Source organism: Miscanthus floridulus, chromosome 14, assembly GCF_019320115.1.
Source record: "Miscanthus floridulus cultivar M001 chromosome 14, ASM1932011v1, whole genome shotgun sequence".
Classification (NCBI taxonomy): Eukaryota; Viridiplantae; Streptophyta; class Magnoliopsida; order Poales; family Poaceae; genus Miscanthus; species Miscanthus floridulus.
The window spans coordinates 19679908-19704346 of record NC_089593.1 but is presented as its reverse complement, the minus strand read 5'-3'; the positions used below and the strand labels follow the sequence as shown (position 1 = coordinate 19704346).

Sequence of the window (24439 nt, the reverse complement as noted above, 5' to 3'; positions counted from 1 at the left end):
GCGGAAACTTTAACATTTAATACTCTTTTTCCTATTTTCCAGAAGCTAATTTACTATTTACTGTACAAAAAAATATCATTGGATAAATTTTGTACAGAAAATCATCATAAAATCAATTCAAATTGATCAAACTTTTCCTGGAAAATAAGAAAAAAAAACAGAATTGTGATTTTTCTATTTCTTTGGCCATTTCGGCCCAGCCAGCACATGCGCGGCCCACGGCCTGCCCACGCGCACGCGCGCAGCCAGCGAAAACGGCCCAGCAGCTGCGGCCCATCCGCGCGCTCAGCGCGCCCCCGCGCCCAGCCGCGCGCGCTCTCTCCCCCGCGCCCAGGCCGCAACCTGGGCCTGGGCCGGGATTTCGGCCTGGTGCCCTCATCCCGCCTGGGCTGCGGCGCTGGCCCAGTCGCCCGTGGCCGTCCATCTCCATCCGACGGCTGCCCGGCCGTTTCGCCCGAACAAAACCCCCGGCCGGCGCTTCTCCTTGAACCCTAGGTTCATTCTCTTCCTCTCCTTCTCTCTCACCCAGCAGCGCAGCTCGGAGGAAAAACCCGCAGCAGCGGCCGTCCTCAGTGGCCGAGGGAGAAGAAGGACGGCACCGTCCAGCGCCCTCTCGCCGGCGTGCGTGCTCGCCCGAGGCTGAGCACGCCGCTGTCGAGGGGCCGCATGGTGGTGCCCTGTTGCCGGGACCGCTTGGCGGGGAGCAGCGCGGATCTCGGTCCTGTCCCGCGCGCCGTTCGGGAGCGACGCCGCGGTCTCCTATCCGCGCGGTGGCGATGCCGCCGGCGGTGGGTAAGAGCCCAGGTAGGCTTCTTTTAGGGTTTTTGTTTTGCTTTTCCGATTTGAAATCGGTTCTTCTCCTTTCTCAGTCAGTCACCGAGCGGGCGCCGGATCCCGTCGTGACTGCAGTACCGCGCAAACGCGAGGTATGCTCCCCTCTTTCCCTTTCGATTTCTTTGATTCGTATTTTTTGCACTATTTTCCCGATTAGGGTTAGGGTTAGGGTTAGTCACGACGCTGTTTTCTTTTTCCCGAATCATCTTCGGGTTTTAGGGTTCGTTCTTTGCATGAAAATCGAGCCCTTCTTCTTTTCTCAGATCCGACGGATTGAGTTAGGGTTCAATCGAAAGTCGGGTGACCCCTTTTCTGCTTAGATCCACACTGGATCTAAACAACTTTTCTTTTTCTAATCGGTACCCGTTCTAGATCTACATGCTAGTATGGCTCCGATACCATTGTAAACATTCTGTGGATCAACTAGAGTAGATCTAGGCCGGTGAACTCATAGAACCATGAAACACATGCACATTTAGACCTAGAACACTACACCGAGAGGGAGATAGGGGAGAGAGGGCTAGTGATGAACCTGAGCCTCCAGATGATGTCGCGGTTGTGCTAGCCATCGCGGGTTCGGTGATGGAGGCAGCACACGGGCAGCGACGGATGGAGTAGAGGTTGCACGGACGTCGATGCAGTGCGGTCGGGCGTAGCAGTGGCGACGGCGAGGATCAGCGGAGCTTCCCGTCGCTGGCTGCGCGCCCTCTCGAGATCGGTCTAGGGTTTGTCGGTGGGGTTTGCGGCTCACGGCTAACCTCGTACTTTGAGCCGCCGGCCCCCACCTCTCTATATAGCGCAGTGCGACGGGGGCCCACCAACCATGTAGGGTTGGGCGCCCCCGATCAGGGCGCGAGACCAAGGCCCAATAGACCGTTGGGCCTACTGGTCAGGAGATCAATCTAACATGTTGTGGTCGCTCCGCACGTGACGTACACTTGTCCTGCGGCCAGCCACCACCACCACACCCTTGCCTCGTTCTTCCCCTTCCTCCTCCTCCCGTCGGGTCGCCTCCTCTTCCTCCTCCCCCTCCTTTCCTCTCCCCGGGATCCGCATGGCGCCTCCGCAGTCCGCGGCGCTCGGCCGCCCGTAGCCGCGGCTCGGCCCGTCCCACCGCCCGCCGCCCGTCCCAGGTGCGTGTCGCGCGGATCCGTGCCGCCCCCCCTTCCCCTTCCCCTTTCCTTCCTCTTGGATACGGATTCGTGCTGTCGGAGCGGGGGCCGGGCTCGCCGGAGGCGGGAATGAGGGTTGTTCAGCTGGGTAGACGCGTTTCGGCTCGTATCGTAGCGGGATTTGGTAGACAGGACGCGGCTTTTGCTGCCGATTTGGCGTCGAAATTACTAGCTGTCGATTTGGCATCGAAATTACTGGGGTTTGGGTGGGTGTCGAGAGGATGCTCTTGCCCGAGCATCCTACGGGGCTAGCCGTAGCTGCATCCGCTGAATGCCGTGCATTGCGCTCGGTAATAATCGATTATGTGTGGTGTGGGTAGGCGCATGCAAATCTTGCGTTGTGCGTGATTTTATACGTGGTCAATTCGATGCAGGCGTGGTTGGGGGAACCGAGGCGTACCATACCATGTGTGCTGTTTTGTGCTCCGGCGACATGCCTGGAATTAGTATTGTGGCGTTATTTTCCGCAGACTCTGCTATGGTGTTAAATTTGTATTGGATCTTCAGTGACGCCACTATAGTTTCAATCGAAATAGATGAACTAATGCGTGCACTGCTCGTTCTGGTGTGTTCTTTCCTATTCCATCGGTTCCAAATTGTTACTCGTTCCGGCTCATAGCTTTTGTTATGTACCCATTATGTCTAGATACATAGTTAAAGCTACGTACCCTGAAAAGATAGAACAACTTACAATTTAGAATTGAGGGAGTAATTTATTCTCTCCTCTCTTTCTTAGAAAAATTGTTACACAACCTGCTTTGAGCTACACACCATTTCTAGCTAGGTGTGCTTATTTGATGCATATGGTGGCATGGTCACAAGTCAACTCACAACACACAGCAGTTAGCCGAGTGACCCATACATTATTGTTTTTTTTGTGTGTGGTTGCGATGATTGCTGTACTGTGTTGGCACAAAAGAAATGCAAGAGGATAGGTTCTGCCCCGTTTACATTGACTGATTGTACTAATGTATTTGAGAAATTATATGATGAGCTTCAAATATTGAACAAGGCATGTTTTCAGGGTTGTTGCTTCTCTGTTATTTTGAATTAAGCAGCATTTCTCTAGTCTTACCAGAGAGAAATTACAGAGGATAACACGAGCTTTCTTTTCCATTGTTAGGCAGGCTCATCTTTCCAGTCATTGGAGGACTTTTGATGTTTCAGCGCTTGTGACCTTTAGTAGATGTCTTTCCGCAGCATTGTGCGTGATGTAAGGGATGGCTTTGGAAGCTTGTCTCGAAGAGGGTTTGAGGTGAAGCTTCTGGGCCACCTCAGAGGGAGATCTCATGGCGCTGTCCATGAGCTGCATGATCCAGCCCCGGTGATCCAGAGCAGTTGTTGGGCTAATTTGCCCCCAGAATTGCTTCGGGATGTGATTGAGAGGTTGGAGGCCAGTGAAGCCACTTGGCCTAACAGGAAGAATGTAGTCTCTTGTGCAGCTGTTTGCCGAACCTGGAGAGAGATCTGCAAAGAGATTGTTAAGAATCCAGAGTTTTCTGGAAAAATCACTTTTCCTGTGTCCTTAAAGCAGGTGACGGTGCTCTCTTTGATCCTTACAGTTTCATTTCCATTTTTGTAAATAATTTTATGTAAGTTATATATACTTTTCTATCCTTGCCGTAACTTGTATTTGGGAAGTGGCATTATTAAAACAAAGAAAACCAAGAATACATGTAAACCACTTTATCTATACATTAATTAATACTGTTTTGTTGGCCATATTCAGCCTGGGCCTCGAGATGTAACCATCCAGTGCTTCATCAAAAGGGATAAATCTACTCAAACTTACTACTTGTATCTGTGCCTTAGCACAGGTAAGCCTTTTTCAAAGCATTATTATACTTCCTTTCTACTTGTTTTAATTTCTTACGAAGCATTACAGCCATCAGTTCTGGTATGATGTTTGTAGACATTTCAAATATTGTAAGATGAATACATGACCATATTTCTAGTTGTGTAAACCTAGACATGTAGCATTGTTCTTGCGGTATAAAGAGCCATGCTCGAATTACTGTATGCATTGAAGGTACCATTTTACCCCACTATCCTCTAGATTCATGTATGCCTAAGCCTTTGGTACCAGCATAATAGTTGTGCTGTTAGATTATTATTACTTACTAAGTTAATATACACCAATGTACTATACATATAAATCATTTGTGCATGCTTCATGACTGGCACTCTTGACTGCCTATCTAACAAATCTAGAGAGAGAGTCCCCTCATTTTTGCTCTTCCAGAGTATGCACTCTGTTGGCTTTCCAGTAGTTATGACAACTGATATTTTAAAGAGTTAAATGCACCACAGGCCCCTGAACTTGTAAGCGTGTGTCACATAGGTCCCTGAACTTGGAAAATGCATTTCTGGCCCCCTAAACTTGTTAAGTGGTACACATAGGCCCCTGAACTTTGAAAATACATTTCTGGACCCCTAAACTTGTCAAGTGGTACACCACAGGCTCCTGAACAGTAACTTTTGCTATTTTTCCAAAACTTTTTTAGAAATCCATTTGCAACGCTCCGTATACACAGTCATATATATATATATATATATATATATATATACACGGTACAGAGCAGCAGGGCATCCATCAGGCGATATGATGCAGCAGGGTGAGGCCGGCCGGGTCGGCGGAGCTGCTGCTGCGTTGGCATGAGTGGTCGGTCACTGGTACGTACAATGCATGCATGCATGTGCTGATGTGTGTGCGGTGTACTACGTGCTACGACGACATATATGTATAAGGCTGGACGAAAAACTCGAAGCTCGTTAGCTCGCTCGGCTCGTGGCTAGCTCGACTCGGCTCGGCTCGGCTCGTTATGATAATGAGCCGAGCCGAGCCAAGATTTTAGCTCGTTAGCTATAACGAGCCAACTCGAGCCAGCTCGCGAGCTAAACGAGCCAAGGTTACAGGAAAAAAGTATCATTTAAGGTTGTTAGATGCATGAATACTATAGTATTTTATTATACTGGTATATATATTAGCACATATTAATTATTTTATTCAATTTAAAGTTGTTAGATGCATTTGTTTTGTATTATTATTATTCTTAAACTTTAGATAAATGCAAATATTATATTTTATGTATTTTTTTATACCTGGCTCGCGAGCTTAACGAGCCAGCTCGAGCTTTTAACGAGCCGAGCCGAGGTGGCTTTCTGGCTCGTTAGAATAACGAGCCGAGCCGAGCTAGCTCGTTATCTTAACGAGCCAGAACGAGCCGAGCCGAAACGAGCCGAGCCGGCTCGTTATCCAGCCTTATATATGTAGGTGTGCGCATGGCGACTTATATGGACATGCATGCATGTGCGTGGTTGACCTGACCCGGTCACCCGGCCGGCCGGCCTCAGCCTGGGTCGCATGCGCCATGCCATGCGCGCACTACAGCAGCACCGGTTCTCTTCTTCCTCACGCCAACAACACCAGCAGCACCAGCCAGACGCCGGCAGCAGCAGCGGCACAGCCGCGCAGGTCTCTCTCTCTCTCTCTCTCTCTCTCTCTCCCTGTGTCTCTCCATCCATGGAGGGAGGCAGCAGCAGGCAGGGGCAGTCAGGCACAAGAGAGCGAGCGAGTCAGGCGCCGCTGTACCAAGGCATGCACGCCGAGCATGCAGTTACACGTTCAATGCCAAACCTACTGGCTACTGCATTCCTGTCTCACCCTGCTGCATCATATCGTCTGATGGATGCCCTGCTGCTCTGAACCGTATATATATATGACTGTATACGGAGCGTTGCAAATGGATTTCTAAAAAAGTTTTGGAAAAATAGCAAAAGTTACTGTTCAGGGTCCGTGGTGTACCACTTGACAAGTTTAGGGGTCCAGAAATGCATTTTCAAAGTTCAGGGGCCTATGTGTACCACTTAACAAGTTTAGGGGGCCAGAAATGCATTTTCCAAGTTCAGGGACCTATGTGACACACGCTTACAAGTTCAGGGGCCTGTGGTGCATTTAACTCTATTTTAAAATAAGAATATCAGCTGTTTCTATACTGTCTGCTAAATCTGCATTTCCCACTACAATTTAACCTTAATGAAGTGCCCACCTGCGGGGATTGGGGAACTCTAGAATGCATGGACATAGTCAATCTATCATCTTCATAGCGGTTTGGTTGCTGGAATCCAATAAATTTAGACATTTACACTAGCCCTGTTGGTATTCTATCACTCTGAGGCTAAAACATAATAGCACTTACCAATACTTAAGGACCTAGGACTGGCATTCTGCTATCAGATGTCAGCCATTTTGTCTGTTTCCGTTTCATTCCTTAATCTTTCGATATTCCACTTGCAGGTCTGCTTGGTACTCCTTTTTTTGTTTTGTCTCTGATGCTATTAACATAGTCTAACCTATTTTCTACAGCTGTGCTTGTTGAAAGTGGCAAGTTCCTCCTATGCGCGAAACGAACCTCCCGTCCAACTTGTACAGAATATACAATATTTATGAATTCTGAAAATTTATCTAGGTCAAGCAAAATGTACATTGGAAAGCTGAGGTACTAACTCATACACTGGCCAAGTTCTTTTAGGAACTACATAACCATTTTCTAGTATGTATGTGTCACTAACATATCTATGGTACTGAACATCTAGGTCAAATCTCCTCGGCACAAAGTTTGCAATATATGATACCCAGCCTCCATGCAATACATCACAACCAGGGAAAACAAGCCGTAGGTTCTACTCCAGGAAGGTGTCGCCAAAGGTCTCTTCCAGGACCTACAACATAGCACAGGTTTCATATGAGCTGAATGTCTTGGGTACTCGGGGCCCTAGGCGGATGAACTGTGTTATGCACTCTATCCCTGCCTCATGCCTTGAGGCTGGTGGCACTGTTCCATGCCAGCCTGACAGCATCCTTGCTCGCTCCATTGATGAGTCATTTGGCAGCATTTCCTTCTCCAAGGCATCTGTTGTGGACCATTCTATGCGTTTCAGCAGCACAAGATTCTCTGAAATCTCAATGAGCAGCCACACGATCAGAGACACGGCATTGGGAGACAATGACGAGTGCAAGGAGAGGCCATTGATTCTCCGTAACAAGGCCCCAAGGTGGCATGAGCAGCTGCAGTGCTGGTGCCTCAATTTTAGGGGCAGAGTGACAGTTGCATCTGTCAAGAACTTCCAGCTTGTTGCCGCTACGCAGCCCGCTGCTGGAGCCCCAACCCCATCACAGGCTACCCTGGTGCCGCCGCCTGAGCACGAAAAGGTGATCCTGCAATTCGGGAAGGTGGCCAAGGATATGTTCACAATGGACTACCGTTACCCACTGTCAGCCTTCCAGGCCTTTGCAATCTGCTTGAGCAGCTTTGACACCAAGCTGGCCTGCGAATAAAGCTGTCATCATGGCTGAAGGACGATGATCTGTTTCATGAAGACGGCGGCCCCAAATTTTGTTGGGCCGTCATTCTGTTGTATGTTGTTGATGCCTTCTTAACTTACCTAGAAAGCTGTGTTTAGTCATTTCCACCTGATCTACAGCTGCTGCTGTGCTGTCTGTCCTGATCGCATTGTTTTCAATAGCTTTGTTCTGTGGAGTAGCGTCTTGGCCTGCCCTTAACTAGCCGGCAGATTTAAATTGTTTTTTTCATACCATGGTTGTATTAACTGATAAGAGAATCTGACATTTTCGCTTGTGCCTAGCCGTCGTCTGCCTGTGGGATATGCAAATGTGCATCTTGTAAAATTCTGAATTGCTTTGTTGTAAGTCATAGCAATAAAAGAATTAGCTTTCATTTGATTGCCTGCCTGTCTGGGTACGTGTTTCTTCAAGAGAAGTTGTGCAGCGGCGCCGGCGTGGTGAACTGAAGACCACCGCCAGCGGCGACGCCGGCGAGGCGTATAATCTACTTTTTACTTTTCCTTGTTTAAAGTGCTTTTTTTTTCTAAATTATTATGTGATGCTTGTGTCCGAAAAGACTGGTGCTTTCCACAAAAGAAAATTCAAAATTTTAAGAGGTCAGATCCACTTTACACCCTTAAATAAACTGTACAGAAATTCTAAATTTTGACATTCAACCAGATATTTTACGTCCTCTAACGGTTAAAACCAGATCAAAATATCTGCTACCATTGTTGTAGGTTGGAAATCATAATTTGACGATAGCTTAACTACGTTAGACTCCACCCAAAACTAAAAAGAATTATGAGCAATGAACATGTATGGGAATGGGCGTACCTTACTGCCATGGTAATTTCAGACTATTACTCAAAAAGTAGTAAAGTTAATAATACTTTCTTCATATGCAATGATACAAACATACAACGGGCGGGTGAGTTGAAAAGGTAGCATTTTATCCCTATTGATCCTACAGCAGGGTGCTAGGGCCCGTAGGATTTATTTTGGCTCCAACTAATTTATTGTGAGAGAAAAATATTATTTTCTAGCTAACTCATTCTGGCTGATAATTTCAAGCGAACAGAGCCCTTCAAACACTAGAGGAGAGTTGGATGCCTCCCCCACTGGGGTGAGTTGAAAAAGGTAGATGAAGGAGCATTTTATCCCTATTGATCCTACAGCAGGATGCTATATCACACTTGCCCGTTCGGCTTGCTGAATCTTGGCTGATACTGGCTGAAAAACAATATTCTGGCTGAATTGTTGTGAGAGAAAAACATTATTCCGGCTGAAAAAAAAAGCCGAACAAGCCGAATATGGAGTAAGCCGAACGGAGCCTTGGATGTCTCCGCCACTCAGGGTGAGTTGAAAAGGTAGATGGAAGAGCATTTTAAGCCAGAGTGAGTTGAAAAGACAGATGGAGGAGCGTTTTATCCCTATTGATCCTACAGTAGGATGCTAGATCACCCCAAAAACTAGAGCAGAGTTGGATAAATTGGGCACTCTTTGATGTGTCAGAATATAGCTCATCTTCTTGGATTATATGCTCCACCGGCTCTAATATTATTATTCGGTTATGTAATTACGTTATTGGACTCTGAGATATTAGGATCTTTTAGGCTGTCAGCTGGTGAACTTTAGAACACCAAATGCTACTAACTCCGTTTATTAAAAAAAATACATGAGTCGAGCGGAGCCAGCACAAACTGAGCGAACCAGCAAGCCAGCTAGAACACAAGTCACAACTCACAAGTACTCCCTCGGTCTCTATTTAAATGTTGCTATGGGGTGAGTGTTGGTCAAACTTTCTTAAATTTAATTATGTTTAGCAACATTTATATTTCAAATGAGTTTATTATAAAAATAAATCTAATAGTCTATCTCTAATAATACTAATTATGTACATATATATTTAGTTCAAGTTGAATTCTTCTGAAGCTAGAACGACAGTTTGAAACGCGAGTAAAAACAACAGTCGAAATTTGAGAATGTCGGGGTGAGGCCCCGTCTGGCGTCTGTCACAGGGCCCATCTTACCTTAGGCCTGGGCCCATCTTACCTTAGGCCTCGGGCCTCGGCCCATCAGGCCTCAAGGCGGTTTCGCCCTTCCAGTCTAGTAGTACAGCAAGATCATTCATTTCGTGCCCTCCTCGTGCGTGGCAAAAGCGGAAAGCCGGAGAGGGTTTCTCCAAAACCCTCCAACAAAATCGTAACCGCCGGCGGAGGATCGGCGCCGCCTGCGCCGCCATGTCGCAGATCCTCCGCCGCCGCCTCTCCGCCCACTCCCACGGCTGCCGCCGCCTCAGCTCCGCGGTCTACGGTGGCGGCGGTGGGAGGCGGCGTGCCGGGGCCGGGGCCGTGCAGCCGCCGCAGGACGACGAGGCCAGCCGGGCGGTGCGGGTGTCGGTGTGGTGGGACTTCGAGAACTGCAACATCCCCAACGGCGTTAACGTCTACCGCGTCGCCCCGCGCGTGTCCGCCGCGCTCCGCGCCGCCGGCATCCGCGGGCCGCTCTCCATCACCGCCTTCGGCGACGTGCTGCAGCTCGCGCGGTCCTCACAGGAGGCGCTCGCCGCCACGGGCGTCTCCATCTCCCACGTCCCAAGCAGTTGCGTGCTCGCACCCCCGCCTGTTTAATTCTGCTCCATTCCCGTCTTATGATTTCGGGAACGTCTTCCATAATTTCCTTGCCGAATGCGCAGTAGTGTTAAAAAAAGGGATGATTTTGGTGCCCCCGATATGACGATTAATCTATTGCTTTGTCTTTTCCTGCGTTTCTTTACTGAATGTTTTGTTGGCGGGTTGGTGACTGGATATGCATTTTCCATGGTTTGTGAAGTTATGGATGCTAAATTTGAGAGGATCTTGTATTGGGTTAATTTCGCATCTATTGGTCTGTTGATTCCTTAAGTTTTTTTGTTCACAGAGTTTGATCCCGAATTTAGTCGCCTCCTGATCATAGGGTTGTCCATCATCTTGCTGTAGGTTAACAGGTTAGAAAAAAAAACTCAGAAAAGTTTGACCGAGGACAATACTAAAACGACTTACATTTTGGAACGGCAGGAGTAGATGCCATAAGGGACAATGTTAAGTAGCAAAAGTTGCAATTGTACCCTCAATTTTTTATTTTTGCAAAAGTTGGCATCCTCTATATTCACTTGATTTTTAATTCCATTTGGGTTCTGGTTTTTTCTTAATTTGTACTAACACTGTTGTTTCCATGATGTAGGTGGGAAGAATAGTTCTGACCGCTCTTTTATGGCTGATCTTGTCTACTGGATTGCTCAGAATCCGCCACCAGTTCATTTCTTCCTTATATCTGGGGATAAAGATTTTGCAAACATCTTGCATCGGTTGCGAATGAGCAACTACAATGTACTGCTTGCTTGTCCTAGTAATGCTACCAGTGTACTGTGCAGTGCAGCAACAATCATGTGGCCTTGGGATGGTTTAGTTAGAGGGGAGGATTTGTCACCAAAACGTTTTAACCACCCACCGGATGGTTTACATGGATCTTGGTATGGTCACTACCGAGGAGCCCTTGATGACCCCTCCCTGGAGAAGGAATCAAAGGAACCCATCAAGGTAGCATCTGATCCAAAGCATTTTTCAGTACCATCTGATACCAAGCCTAGCCCAGTCCCTAAATATGTAACAAATGCAATTCTGGAGATACTACGTTCATATCCTGAAGGGATGAGGATCTCAGATCTCCGAGTACAGCTTATAAAGAACAGAATTGATCTGGGTACAGATTTGTTTGGCCACATGAAATGCTCTTGCCTTCTTGAATCAATGCCAGATGTTAAATTAGTAGGTCCTCCAAATGGCGAAAACGAACCATATGCAATTCCTGTCAACAAAAGACTTCTGCAGCCTGGTGACAGAGCCCTTGATGGCCCCTTCCTGGAGAAGGAATCAGAGGAACCCATCAAGGTACCATCTGAGTCCCAGCATTGTTCAGTACCACCTGATACCAAGCCTAGCTCAGTTCCTAAATATGTAACAAATGCAATTCTGGAGGTACTGCCTTCATATCCTGAAGGGATCAACCTTTCACTACTCCGGGGAGAGCTTAAGAAGAAAAAAATTTGTCTCGGTCCAGATTTTTTTGGCCACAAGAAATTCTCTTGCCTTCTCCAATCAATACCAGATATTGTTGAATTAGTGGGTCTTCAAACTGGTCAAGGATATGCAATTGCTGTCAACAGAAGATTGCTGCAGCCTGGTGACGGATGTACTAAGACCCTTAGCTCAGCTCAATGTAATGTCAGGGAGAATAACCCAACTGGGACAGCACACACTAATAAGAAGCATACACTAAGTTCTTCTCAAAGCATTGACCGGAGCAGAAGCTTCACAGAGACACTAAGTGAACACCCACCTACATTTTCTGTGTTACCTTCCCCATCAAATGGGCTATCTGAGGACCAAAATGAGTGCCCAGTGGCTGATGTGAGTGGGTCGACAGAGTCACCAGCAAAGCACAGGGAAGTTGATGAAATGACTACCCCTGGAACTCCCTCTTCCTCAGGGGTGGAAAATGCTGCTAACAAAGATGGATTCTTTAAAAGGATCTGGACAATGTGGAATGGCCCCGAGAATGTTAAGTCTGAGGTTTCTCAAAATTGTGAAAGCACTTCTGCTGAAGTGATTGATGATTTGCAAACTCCTCTAGAAGAGTGTAATGCTGATCGCCGTACAAAGCTTTTGAGGAGGATCCATAAGACCTCTTCCAAAAATGACCGCTCAGATGGTACTGAGAGCACGGCAGCAGTAAGTGATAATTTATCAATTTCATTAGGTGATGATCATTCTGAAAAAATAAAGAGAGATCCATCAATTCCTGAAAACCCAGAACCATGCAGAAAACCTGTTGCTGTTTCCATGAGTAAATCTGGAAAAAAGGATGATATTTCTGAAATGAATCGGGGCCTGTTTAACTGGGCTTCAAGGTGGTGGACGTTTGGAAAATCAGATGCAGATAGTAGTACAACCAACGTAAATGCCGCTGATGAACCGAAGTCTGACTCTATTGAAGAATTTGAATCTTCAAATGCTCCAACTTATGGAAGTGCACAGCAGGTGGTTCATGAAATATTTACAAAGCCTGATTTGTGGGCAGTTTTGGAGCAACAGTTATCAGAACCTCTTGGGTCTGAGGTTATTTTGAAAGCAAAGACAAGGTAATCTTTTTCCCCCCTTTAGATTCTAACTCATGCCTTTTGGCTGCCTGTTCTAATTTTTAAGAAGAGCTGTTGTGACTTTGATCTGGAATTCAAACTTCTCCAAATTTGAAGCCAGACTCATGGTGAATGCAATACAACTTTGTTGTTTCCTTTTTTACTCTAGTGGTAACGAATAGAATCTGGTGCTTTTTTGTTAGTAATCATCAACTGCTGAGAAGAAATAACTGCCAACTCTGGTGCATTTTTGTTAGTAATGGCAATGGTCCAAATTCATTCTATAGATTGCTTGGTAGAGGTTTTGTAATTTGTAGGCAGGTACTCCTGTCCCAAAATAAGCGCACATTTCACTTACCGAGGAGTCAAACTTTTTAAAGTTAGACCAATTTTATACAAAAATGTACTAATATTTATGATGTGTAATAAGTATCATTAGATTGATTGTAGAATATACTTTCATAATAAACTTACTTGGAGATACAAATATCGATATTATTTTTATATGTGCATATATTTTGGGATGGAGGGAGTACACTGTACACGTGAGGCACAATTATGCAATTTGTCTTTTACTGTGTTGTTTGTATTTGTAGTTACGTAGAACATATACTAGGAAGATGACTTCTATATTGTTCCTCATGTCTATTTTAACCCTGTCTATTACTTATGCCAAGCATGTCATGTCCAGAACTGATATCAGAGCAAATGTCATGTCCAGAAATATCAGAGCAAACCAAATCCTCTTTTGCAGTTATCTCTTACTTTCAACAATGGTTATTTTGTTGCATATGATTATGTTTTAAAGCTGTAGAAAGAGAAGAATATAAATGAGGTCCATATACCGATTCCATTATGTGTCATTAAAACTTACTAAACTCAGCATCACCTCACATTTTGAAACTTATGATCAATCATCGCTTGCTTGAGCATTCATCATATAATGATCCTTCTATATGTTTCCTTCTGCAAGTAAAAAGGATTTATGAGATGATATGCAAAATTATGTTTGCCTTTTTTTAATAGAGAGCAGTTTTATATGATCGCTTTTCTTGGCCAGGGAGGAATTGGCACATGAATTGCAGAAGTTAAATTGTTGGCCTTTGAAAGGCCTCCTTGAGAAAGATCTGCATCATCTGGTACATTTGTTAATTTCGGAAAAGAAATGGATTGAAGAAACTTCTTCCAGACTTTTCCCTTTCCGTCTTACCCTCCCTCATAAGAGAAAATGTGTTCCATCGAGTTCCAGCAAATCCAATGGTCTTAGTTTTATTTTTTCAAGTGGGAAGCCACAAAAGGGCAAGTATGTTGATGATAAAAGTAGGAAAAACAAATCTTTCACTAGGGAGGAGATACTATCAGATTGTCACAAGTTGTTGAAGGAGCTTCTTTCTGAGTCTGAATATGGATTCAACATTGGAATTTTCAAGCGTCGCTTTACTCAGAAGTATGGATACGAGCTTGATCACCGGAAGCTTGGGTATCCGGACCTTGAATCACTGTTGCAAATTATGCCTGATGCAAGGGTCAAATTCCCAAGGGTTATGCCTTCAGAACACGGGAACGGCCAGGGTGGCAACAAGGGAAATGGAAACCGAAGCAATGGCGATGACTTGATTTGGGAGGAGCTTGGTCCTGTATCTGCCACTACTGAAACTGCTGCTGCAGGGGTCAACAAGGAAATGTGCTACTGTCCTCCCACTCCTTCAGATGATGAATTCTCGGATAGCGACAGTATAAAGGATCAGCAGCCTAGAAGAAATGCTGAGCAGCAGAGCTCGCTTCTCCAGATCATTGGTTCTTGGAACAGTAGCAAGAGTGATGGCTCTAGCAAGAAACCTCTAGACATTGATGGGTTGGTGGACTGTTCTAGAGGCGGCCCAGGCAATCTTGACAGTATGACCTCAGGAAAGGCTCAGACGTCTTCAAAACTATTGCATAGGCAGTACTCTTTCGTGTCAGACTCCGGGGAAGACAGTGAGCCGGATAAGCTAGTTGAGAGTGTCTTGGGCAGTCTGCAAAAAGCACGGGGCTCAAAGTTGCACAATTGAACATCTGCTGTCATATACAAAAATGTTGGCTCGCTTCGCTTGGCCTCAAATTGAAGCGGTCAGCCTGATACCTTTTTGAAATCCACCATGGTCCTTGCTTGGTCGTCTTATAGCAAACAAAGGCTCCCTTTTTGTGGCTATAATCTCATTAGTCTGACAACATATGCTAAGAAGCTACGGATCGCCAGGAGTTATCCAACAGAGTATCTTTCTTTTTTGCAACAAAATGAAGCTTGTTTATGGCGCCATGGTTTGACTGTTACCAATGGTGACTACGAGCATCAGCCAGCTGAGGCTGGTGAATCAAGTTCATCATTTACTCAGATTAGGCCTTAATAATTGGTATGTTAGCATTGGGTACCACTATCACATCTGGCTAGAGAACCACCACCTGTTTCTGCTTTCTTTTCTGCAGGGTGTTTGTCCACCCAATTGACACGTCCATTTTTCTTGATAAATTGGTTAACACGGCGGTTTTAGATGGGTGTCCATCAGCAGTGTTGGTATTCCATGGCCATTTTTTTTTTGCTACGTCAAATTTTAGTTGTTTCTGTAGTATAGTAAAATATATAAAATACTACTATATGCCATGACACATGCTGGTGTCTGGAGGATTATTCTTCTGGAGTCCCAAACAAGACATTCCAGTCAGGGCACATTAGAATGCAGTTGTTCTGTTGCAATGCAATACCATGAAATCCTATCTCTGAAGAACGTTTTTCTGCCTGTTGAGTGCCATCTAAAAAATGTTTGTTCAGTCTGATTGTCTCTGCGTTTGCCTTTGGAGCCTGTCAACTGTTATGCTACAGGAATCGATGTGAGCCAGATATGGCCTCGTTCGCTTCGCTGAAAAAACAAATCGAAACACTGTTCCGACTAATTTATTGTGAGAGAAAAATAATGCTTCGGCTGCTGAAAAGTACGGATTATAAGAGAAACGAATAGCGCAAGGCATCCTAACCTGGCAGCATCACATTCACAGGAATCAGGTGGATATTTATAAATTTATAAATAGGGGTATTCATTCATGTTCACTTTGAATCCTTGACCAACTTTCCATCCCCTTTAATAGTCGTGCCAGCAATAAAATATGTAAGCTAATAAGAGCAGGTTGTAAGCCAACTAAATGCTGAGATGGAGAAGAGAAGGGAGAAGAGAGAAGAGAAGCGAGCTGTAAGCTTACAGCCGGCTTGGGCACAAGAACTAAAAAAGTCTGTGAGAGAGACAAGTAGGCCATATATTAACCGTAAAGAGCTAACTACTATATGAGTGGACTGAGAGAAGGCTGCAAAGAACCTTATAGCCAGCAAGCCAGCTGTATTATTAGCCTTACTCTAAGCTTTAGAGCCAGCAAGTCAGCTGTATTATTAGCCTTACTTTAAGCTCACGAAAGCTGCTGGGCCTGAGATTATAATAACAACGGGTATTGTAGCTTGGTAATCGGATCATCCAAGGAACTAGCCGGAACCCCGCGCGTTGCCGCGGGCAGAGCAGACCGGGGCACTTATTAACAGGATGGCAGCAATTTGGTTGAAATAACAGCAGCGATATCGAATTGATATCTGTAGTAGCTAGAGATATGTTCCTGAATTATAAGTGGTGCTAATCAGATGAAATGTCAACAATCTAACAGAACAGTGAACTTCTTCAGCTAGCTTGGGTTGCTGTTTTGAGTTTATATATTGCAGGCAAAACAAAGAGTCCAACTCCACTAAAACGTGGTAGAAAACTAATGGTTTCAGGTGGAAACCAAGCAAAGAGGTGTATGTATAGTCGAGTTGCTAGGCAAACTTGTGCATGATTCGAGTTCCCTTCAACGCAGAAGTATATGCGTATTCCGGCTGCAAGGTCGCAGCCAATAATTTTACAGCTATGGTTCTCGAAGGCACTTGTGATGTTGCTCCTACATGGCTGCATACAGAGTGGATGGATAAACCCATAGAAAGGGGGAAAAGGAGTCAGTCTAAAAAATGTTGAAAACATCTCTGAATGATTTCGAGCAATAATTTGCAGAGCAGGTTTTAATTTCTCTTATCCCAACATTTTCAAAGTTATATATTAATAGTAAGTACTCCCTGCATAACAAACTGTAGGACTGTTTTCCTTCATAATACTAACACTCTGGATTCGAAGGAGTACCTTTCAAAACGAAAATATGTTCGTGCAATGAAGATTGTAGAAGTAAACTGAATGTCATAACACATTCTGTCTTAGTTTCTGAGTTGACGCTCTCCATCGCATGTGAGAAAATAGAGTTTGGCTCTGAATGGAAATCAGGTACACATGTGTTGAACCCATCTGTAACAAAAGGGAAAGACATGTTTATTGGCAGGCATTTTGTGAGCGCCAAGCTCTGGAGAGGTAACAGCGCAGCTCAATTATATAAAACAGAAGTGCAGGCTGTAAAATTTACCTGTGTGTGTTGCGCGATGATCGCACTTTGACTGTGGCAGCACCCTGTACACACATCATCTCCGTTAGGTCCTCTCCATCAGGAAGTGGACATATACTAATTTTAATGAAAGGCAGTTAAGAGAATTGGACCACGTTGAGGGAAATTTCGAAGAATGTAGCATATAAGGGAAATTGCAGAGCATAACTACATGTAAGATAGGACAACCTAGGGTAATGGCACATGAGGATCGATCAATTGGAGCAGAGGCTAATCACAAATTAATTGGGAAGCATGCCTATTTCTCAGACCTATGAAGAAACACATGGCATGGTATGAAATGACATCAAATTGGTGAACTGACAAAATATTTGGTGGAACCAAGCAATCCGTAAACGCACCGGTGTGCAGTAACTCGTCGACATCTGAATCATCTCTAGAGATAGCTGAACAATCCCCTGCAAACCAATTTTTGGTTGAGGGCAGCCATAGGCCCGATCTGGATCGAGGCTGACAAACCCCTGCAATCCCAATCTTCATCAGAGCACGGATAAACAGTTAGTTGGTGCCATGCTATAAAGTAGCTGAAACGGAAAGTACATAGAAAGGAAAAAAAACACAGAACCTTGAACCATCCTGCACGCGGCTCCTGCAGGGCCGCCGTCCGAGCCGGGCGCGGAGCGGAGTGGCGAGGGAGACGAAGGGCCGCCGAGGCTGTGGACGCGAGGACTCGGCGACGTCGGGAGGGGAGGGGACCGCGGCCGGGAGCGCGGGCGTGCTGGGGGGCGGCGCCGGAGGCAGGTGCGCCGCGCGTCCGGCGGTGGAGCGGGCGAGGGTGCGCGAGAAGCTTCAGGAATTGGGCCGTTCGTGCTCCAAGCGCCATCGCCGCCGTCGACGCCCACCGACACGTGCAGGCACCGCCGCCGCATCGGACAGCACAGGCGGTGGTAGATCCGGCCGCCGCATCGGCCCCCGTAGGCACCGGGGGGAGAAAGAGGAGACGCGTCGTCCGTGCAGCCACGCGGCGGCATCGATCACCGGGGAGAGGAAGATGGAGGCGACGAAGCGGGGGGCGCAGGCGGAGGCGACGAGGCGGCGGCCGGGGAGAAGAAGAGAGAGGCGACCACGCGGGGTAGCAGGCGGAGGGACGCGGGGGGAGAGGAATCGCGGAGAAGGTTCGGGACGGAGGGAGAGAGGAGGGGCGAGGAGAGAAAAGGAAGGATCGGACGGCTGCTGCTGGAAGCGGAACAATCGGACGGTCCAGGAGGGCGAACTGTTCTTGGAACAGGGATCTGTGAGAACGGGCGGAGGTGTACTGTCCATCAACAGTGTGATTGTGATTGCTTATGACATCGATCAACGGATAGTTTCGTGTTTGGTTTTGTTTTTGTTAATTAACCGTTGCTTGTAAACCAAATCAAATCCACCTGTAGATAGACGGCATATCAAGATCCTATCGTCCGGTTCGCTTAGGCTCGTTTGACTTATAAACCGTACTTTTTCAACCAACCAATAGTATTTTTCTCTCACACCAAATCAGTCAAACCAACCCAAACGCGTATATATGGGACTAGTAATATTTGCTAATACGTCATCACTCACCGAGTATAGAGGTTGGTTTTTTTCGCCCCACCCGTCCACCGACAGGTGGCGCATGGACATCTCGTGCTATCACAAGATGTTACGAACAGTTTGGTAGAGTTTTCACTTCTTGATTTTGAGCTTTATTACTCTGATAGATTCTATAATGAAGTGGTTCTGACGCGGAGCAGAGAAAAGTGTGTTTTTATAGTATAAACAGTTTCTCGAGGAGTTAAACAATTTGAATAGTGACTAAAGTTGTATGAAAAAATACACATTTATAACATAAAATAAACATCTTTAGAGTATTTATTATAGAATATATTTCCGTATTAAATTTTATTAAAAACATAAATGTTAATATTATTGGTTACAAATTAGATAAAATTTAAAAAAATTTGACCGGCACGAACCACCTAATTGCAATTTTTTTTGGACGGGGGCCAGGAAGATTTCTGTGGAACACCGAGAGATGAGGGGTTATCTGTACCTACCCTCTTAATAAAGAGCACTGCAAGTAGCTTAAGGCTTAGGGCCCGTTCGGTTACACTGGTTACGAGCCGGGAATAGTTCCAGATTATCAAAACTATTTAAATTAGTGAATCATTCCAACCTGGAATTATTCCCGGTGCTCAAACCAGAGGAACCGAACAGGGCCTTAAGGGTATCTATCTCCGTCGAGGAGGTTTTGCTTGCTACGCAAACTCTCAATGCAGATTTTCAGGGACAGGGAACTTTAATGACAGTCGCGTTAATAACGTTCGTTGAACCGGTGTCAAGCGACGATCGTGCATAGCGGCATAGCGTAGCGTAGCTTTCGGGGGCATCTCCGTGAAAACGATCGACCGGCTGTTCTGTTGCTGTGCGCAGCTCCTGTGTGCGTGTGCGTGTGCGTGTGCGGTGCGCCGCTCTCGGCTCGACGGCTCTCGCTCGCTGACGGCGGCGGACCCAGGCAAAGGCCATGGCCAAGGATAGAATACGACCCGACCCCCGCTGTGGCTCTGTCTCCGCCACCCACCAGCACGTGGGACCCGCCAGCAGAAGCGGACGAACGGAGCGTCCGTACGCGCACGCAACCGCCACGTGCCTGCCGGAGGGAGACGGGTTCAACTGACATAACTGCCCCCACCTTCCCTGCCTGCCTCTCCAGTCTCCCCTCCAGCGGGGGCGCGGGGCCACACGGGTCAAGCCCGGGCGCCGATCGCCGCGCACCAGCGCTCGCTCTTGCTGCCCCGGAAACCCCGGAACTGCCCCTGCCCGCCCAGGCTGCAGCCTGCAGCGGTGGTGCCGGTGTAGGTGGAGTGGAGGAGGGCGTTTCCGTCGAGGAAAAGTTCCCGGTGCCCCGCGCGTGGGCTGCTGCTACGTGCTGCTGCCTGCTTGGTGCTGGGCTCCGCCCTTCTGGAAGCGGCGCAGAAGCGTCCGCTCCCGTGAGGCGTGGGGCCCGCCCTGGGAGGAGGGCATGGGGACCAGGTCCCTGGTCCGCGGGTCGCCGGGTCGGAGTCGGGGGCTACCTTTGGGTCCCACACGTCAGGCGCAGCGCGTCGCTGCCGCGTGTGGCCTCGGGGTGCCCGTGTCCGCGTTTCGTTTCACTCGGTTTTGTACTGCCCCTCCCACCCCACTCTACGAGAAGAAAGAAACTCACTCGGTTTTTTTTTTTGAACTTCACTCGGTTTGTTTAGGTCCCAGCACTCATGATAACCGCGCCGTTTAGCCTCGCTAATCGCGCTTTTGCCACGTCACAAACACAAGGCATGTAATGTAGGTAGCGTGATGTCGTTGGTCTAGTTTCATCTGCACTTAATACTATGTCACGTAAACTTATCTGAGAACTTTACATAAAATTATATATTGAGGGTATATGATGTGACAGTTATGCGAACAATCACGCCAAACTTTCCACTAAGAATGATCAAAGGCCAGTCTCGATTCATAAACTAAAATGGTTTCTATGTTCTTTAATTAAGATACGATTTTACAAGATTTGATAAGTATAGAAACTACGCCATAATTTCTAGATTAGAACTGCTCGGAGGGGACTAAGGGGACATAATATATTATAATTTGTCACAGTACACGTTGCGAGCATTCCAAAAGTATTCTATTTTTTTCTCCCTAAAATATGTAGTTTTGCAACTCCTACAAAGATATTGAGAGAAAAAAAAAGCCATCTCCAAGAGTTTCAATAATGCATAATACAATTTTACATCAGGAATCCTATGCTGCTTCTAAATTATCCTAACCATTTTTATATATTTCTTCTCTCTCATACATTTGCATCAAAAATTATTTTCTACTCCTTATTCTTTCACACACCCTTCTACCTTTAGATTGACCGATAGATACGCATGGAATACGCATGGAAAAGCAGTATCCGTGCGACCGGGACTACACGCAAAGTTACGCGCGACGGCGGAGAAATTTCCAAGTGCTTAAATTTTAGGAGTATGGATTAGGAGTTGTTGGCGAGATGTTTTTTTTTCATCTTGCGAAAACCAAGTATTAGAAAGAGAAATAGGGGTACTCTTAGAGATGCTTTTGGCTAATTTGTGAGCACGCATTACATACTATTGTAAACTTAATTAAACATCCTATCCGCTTTCTACACATGAACCGGCAATGTATAATCATCATGTTCTTCAGCACTACTTCAGTAGTACCTTTTAGGGAACGAACAATATTTTTCTCTCACAATAAATCAGCATAAGCATAAGCCAAAATTCAGCGAAATGAACATGCCCAATAAGACAAACTTTTCCCTAAGCATCTCAATTGTACATGCTGCTCCAAGAGAACAGAGGACGGTTCTCTGTTCGGCTGATGGTTTCTGCGGCGGATAACCCGACTGATACTGTTTTATTGTGAGAGGAAAAACATTGTACCATACATGATAAGCCGGGCTGATAAGTTCAAGCGAACAGATTTTTATACTATGGTGGTGCCAAATTCAATAGTAGTTTTCCAATATAAAATTAGGTACTAGTTGGAAGCAAGGGAGCACAAAGGCCCTGTTCGCTTCTCTTATAATCCGTTTTATTCAGCTTATTTTTTTATTCGAAACAATATTTTTCTCTCATAATAAATTACCCGGAACAGTGTTTCGGTTTGTTTTTTCAGTAAAGCAAACGGGGCCAAAGACATTGTCAACGACCTGAGATCGACTAATGTATAGCTGGAGCCACCAACAGCACAATCTTGCACGAGATACTGCATGTCTATCTATATAATGCCCCACCAAACAAAATGGAAAAAATACTAGTATTACAAATTTACTATAAGAATAACATGTTTGCTCCGTTAGCTACTAATAGTTAGCTCGCTAATAATTCATAGCAATATTAACTCCTACTAGCTAGTTTGAGTCAACAAGTGAAATAGTTATTAGTCCAATATTGAACTAACAATTAGCTAAACTATTAATTAGACCTGTTAGAATTAGTGGCTAACTATTAGCTCTATCTATAAATCTAAACATGACTTAAAGCGAATGGTAAACCTATACACGTTACAGCACATTACCAAATGACCTATTTTCAATTAGAAACTATTTATAAGGACTGAATGGCAAAACAAACACAAAAAAAACGTGAACGATAAAAGCGTATGCAACGAAAACATTCCTTCCAAGCCCAGAAGAATTTTCAGCAGCAAACCAGGCTATAAATAAACAAGCAGATGCAGTCATGCAGTCCCCTCCCCTTCCATTTGCAAGCATCACGCCTATCTCCTCTCCTAAAATTAACTAATTATCCCGCTTAATTTAACTAATCACCACCCTAATCTCGCGGCCTCATATAAAACCTCCCCACCACCCCCTCCCATCGTCCTCGAGGGAGGCCACCCCCCACCCCACATCCCCATCGCCAACGAGCCTCGCCCTCGCCACGCCACTAGCGGGCGCGCACCCGACAGCCCGCGAAGCCCGCCCGCGCTCGCTTGCCCAGGCGAGAGAGAGAGTGACGAGATCCGCTCCGGGCCGGCGGCGAGCAGGATCGCCGGACGCCGGGCGATGCCGGTGACGGACTACCAGGGCTCAACCTCCTCGCCCTTCTCCTTCGGCCGCTCGCTGCTCTCGCTGCGCAGGGACACCACCGCCATCATGCCGTCGGGTGAGGAGGCCGACCTCGAGGCGTTCCAGCGCCACGTCGCGTCGACGCTCGCGGAGCTGCTGCCCGCGGCGGACGCCGGGACCGGTGCCGGCGACGCCTCCGCCGCCGCCGCGGCGTCGGGCGAGGAGTTCCTCTCCGCCGCGTGGATCCGCCGCCTGCTGGAGGCCTTCGTGCTGTGCCAGGAGGAGTTCCGCGTCGTGGTGGCCCAGGCGCGGCGCCGCGCCGGGGCGCAGCTGCCCGCGTCCGCCGAGAGGATGGTGGCCGAGTTCCACGAGCGCGCCGTCAAGGCGCTCGACGTCTGCAACGCGGCGCGGGACGGCGTGGACCAGGTGCGCCGCTGGGAGCGCCTCGCCGACATCGCGGCCTCCGCGCTGGGGGCCCCCGGGGAGGTCCGCGAGGGCCAGCTCCGCCGCGCGCGCAAGGCGCTCACAGACCTCTCCGCGCTCCTCGTCGACGACGCCGCCGCGGCGTCGGGGGCCGGCGGCGTCGCCTCCTTCCTCTCCTCCCACCGCAACCGCTCCTTTGGCCGCGCGCGGGCCTCCCCGTCGCGCACCGCGGGCTCCGCCGCCGCGGCATCCGCGACTGCCTCCCACTTCCGCTCCCTCTCCTGGAGCGTGTCCCGCACCTGGTCCGCCGCGCGCCAGCTGCAGGCCATCGGGGCCGGGCTCGCCGCGCCGCGCGCGCACGAGGCGGGCCTCGCCGCCCCCGTCTATTCCATGGGCTGCGTGCTCCACCTCACCGCCTGGGCGCTCGTCGCCGCCGTCCCGTGCCCGGACCGCGGCAACGCGCTGCAGGCCCACCACCTGCCGGCCGCGCCGCCGCGCGCCGCGTTCCCCTGGGCGCCGCCTCTCCTCGCCCTGCAGGAACGCCTCGCCGAGGAAGGCAAGCGCAAGGACAGGCGCCATTCCTGCGGCCTGCTCAAGGAGATCCATTCGCTCGAGAAGTCCACGCAGAAGCTCGCCGAGGCAATCGACGCGGCCCCGATCCCGCTCTTCGGCGACAGGGAGAACGACGTGCGGGAGGCTGCCGCAGAGCTCGCCGCCGTGTGTGAAGCCATGAGGGACGGCCTGGAGCCGCTGGAAAGGCTGGTGCGCGAGGTGTTCCACCGCATTGTGCGCAGCCGTGTCGATGGCCTCGATTCATCCATGCACAATGCCGACTGATTTGATTCGCCCCGCCCGCCGATCGGAATTCTGCCTGCAATTGGGCAATGTGGCGACCCTAGGTAGCTTTTCTTGCTTCTTGGTTTGCTCGCTTATCTTCTCTGGTCATATTGAGTACGTATATCTGTATCTTCTTGTAAAGATGGGATTTGAATGTGGCCATCATGATGTAAAGATGGCTGCTTAGTTCCCATGTTTTTGATGCTGCATTTGGTATATATATAATATTTCACCTAATTTTTGTTAGCCATGGTGTCCGATTAATGATTAACCTGCTATGTTCTACTACTTCTAGAGTTCTACAAGATCGTTCAGAAATGTGACATTTGATCTAGTTAAGCCCGTCTGAAAATTGGCTGAAACTGGTTGAAAAACACTGTTCTGACTGAATTGTTGCGAGAGAAAAACACTGTTTCGGCTGAAAAAAAGACGCCGAATAAGTCGAATATGAGGTAAGCCGATCAGGGCCTAAGATGGAACGAGGGGGAAATAGTTTCCTCCCTTGATTGAATTTGCTGCATAAAATCTGAGATGGTTGGCATGTTTTGGGTTACAAAGATTTTATTTTGGAGGATTTTTGCCCTGTTCGGCTGACATATAAGTCGGCTGGTTTTAAC

The 24439-nt window shown here is 47.4% G+C and overlaps 4 protein-coding genes across 10 annotated transcripts; 3 read left to right on the top strand and 1 right to left on the bottom strand.

Annotated features, from left to right (window-relative positions):
• Positions 1-1773: 1773 nt before the first annotated feature.
• Positions 1774-7750, top strand: LOC136504431 (tubby-like F-box protein 14). Of its 3 annotated transcripts, none has more exons than XM_066499362.1 (5): positions 1774-1967; positions 3130-3540; positions 3736-3823; positions 6373-6505; positions 6603-7750. In XM_066499362.1, exons 2-5 carry the CDS (start codon positions 3193-3195, stop codon positions 7342-7344), a joined length of 1311 nt encoding a protein of 436 aa, XP_066355459.1. In that variant the 5' UTR covers positions 1774-1967; positions 3130-3192; the 3' UTR covers positions 7345-7750. The 3 variants fall into 3 exon arrangements, with proteins under 3 accessions (XP_066355459.1, XP_066355458.1, XP_066355460.1); XM_066499361.1 differs by having other exon boundaries at positions 1775-1967; positions 3134-3540; XM_066499363.1 differs by lacking the exon at positions 1774-1967 and adding an exon at positions 2218-2604.
• Positions 7751-9519: 1769 nt separating this feature from the next.
• LOC136504712 (uncharacterized) lies at positions 9520-15453 on the top strand. Its single transcript, XM_066499685.1, has 3 exons — positions 9520-9954; positions 10576-12532; positions 13590-15453. The coding sequence occupies exons 1-3, from the start codon at positions 9594-9596 to the stop codon at positions 14578-14580; spliced, it is 3309 nt and encodes a 1102-aa protein (XP_066355782.1). The 5' UTR covers positions 9520-9593; the 3' UTR covers positions 14581-15453.
• Positions 15454-16101: 648 nt separating this feature from the next.
• LOC136504989 (uncharacterized) lies at positions 16102-18212 on the bottom strand. 5 transcript variants are annotated; one of them, XR_010771051.1, is made up of 5 exons: positions 17598-18212; positions 17201-17506; positions 16994-17089; positions 16720-16878; positions 16102-16491 (listed from the first exon to the last, which is right to left on the bottom strand). XR_010771051.1 is itself a non-coding variant. In XM_066500046.1 (4 exons), the coding sequence occupies exons 1-4, from the start codon at positions 18001-18003 to the stop codon at positions 16774-16776; spliced, it is 675 nt and encodes a 224-aa protein (XP_066356143.1). In that variant the 5' UTR covers positions 18004-18190; the 3' UTR covers positions 16679-16773. The 5 variants fall into 5 exon arrangements, 1 of the variants encoding a protein (XP_066356143.1); XR_010771049.1 differs by having other exon boundaries at positions 17374-17493; positions 17598-18211; XR_010771048.1 differs by having other exon boundaries at positions 16994-17037; positions 17374-17493; positions 17598-18185.
• A 4149-nt stretch (positions 18213-22361) lies between these two features.
• Positions 22362-24086, top strand: LOC136504863 (protein BYPASS1-LIKE-like). The gene has a single exon (XM_066499897.1). The coding sequence runs from the start codon at positions 22560-22562 to the stop codon at positions 23820-23822; it is 1263 nt and encodes a 420-aa protein (XP_066355994.1). The 5' UTR covers positions 22362-22559; the 3' UTR covers positions 23823-24086.
• The last annotated feature ends 353 nt before the right edge of the window (positions 24087-24439 follow it).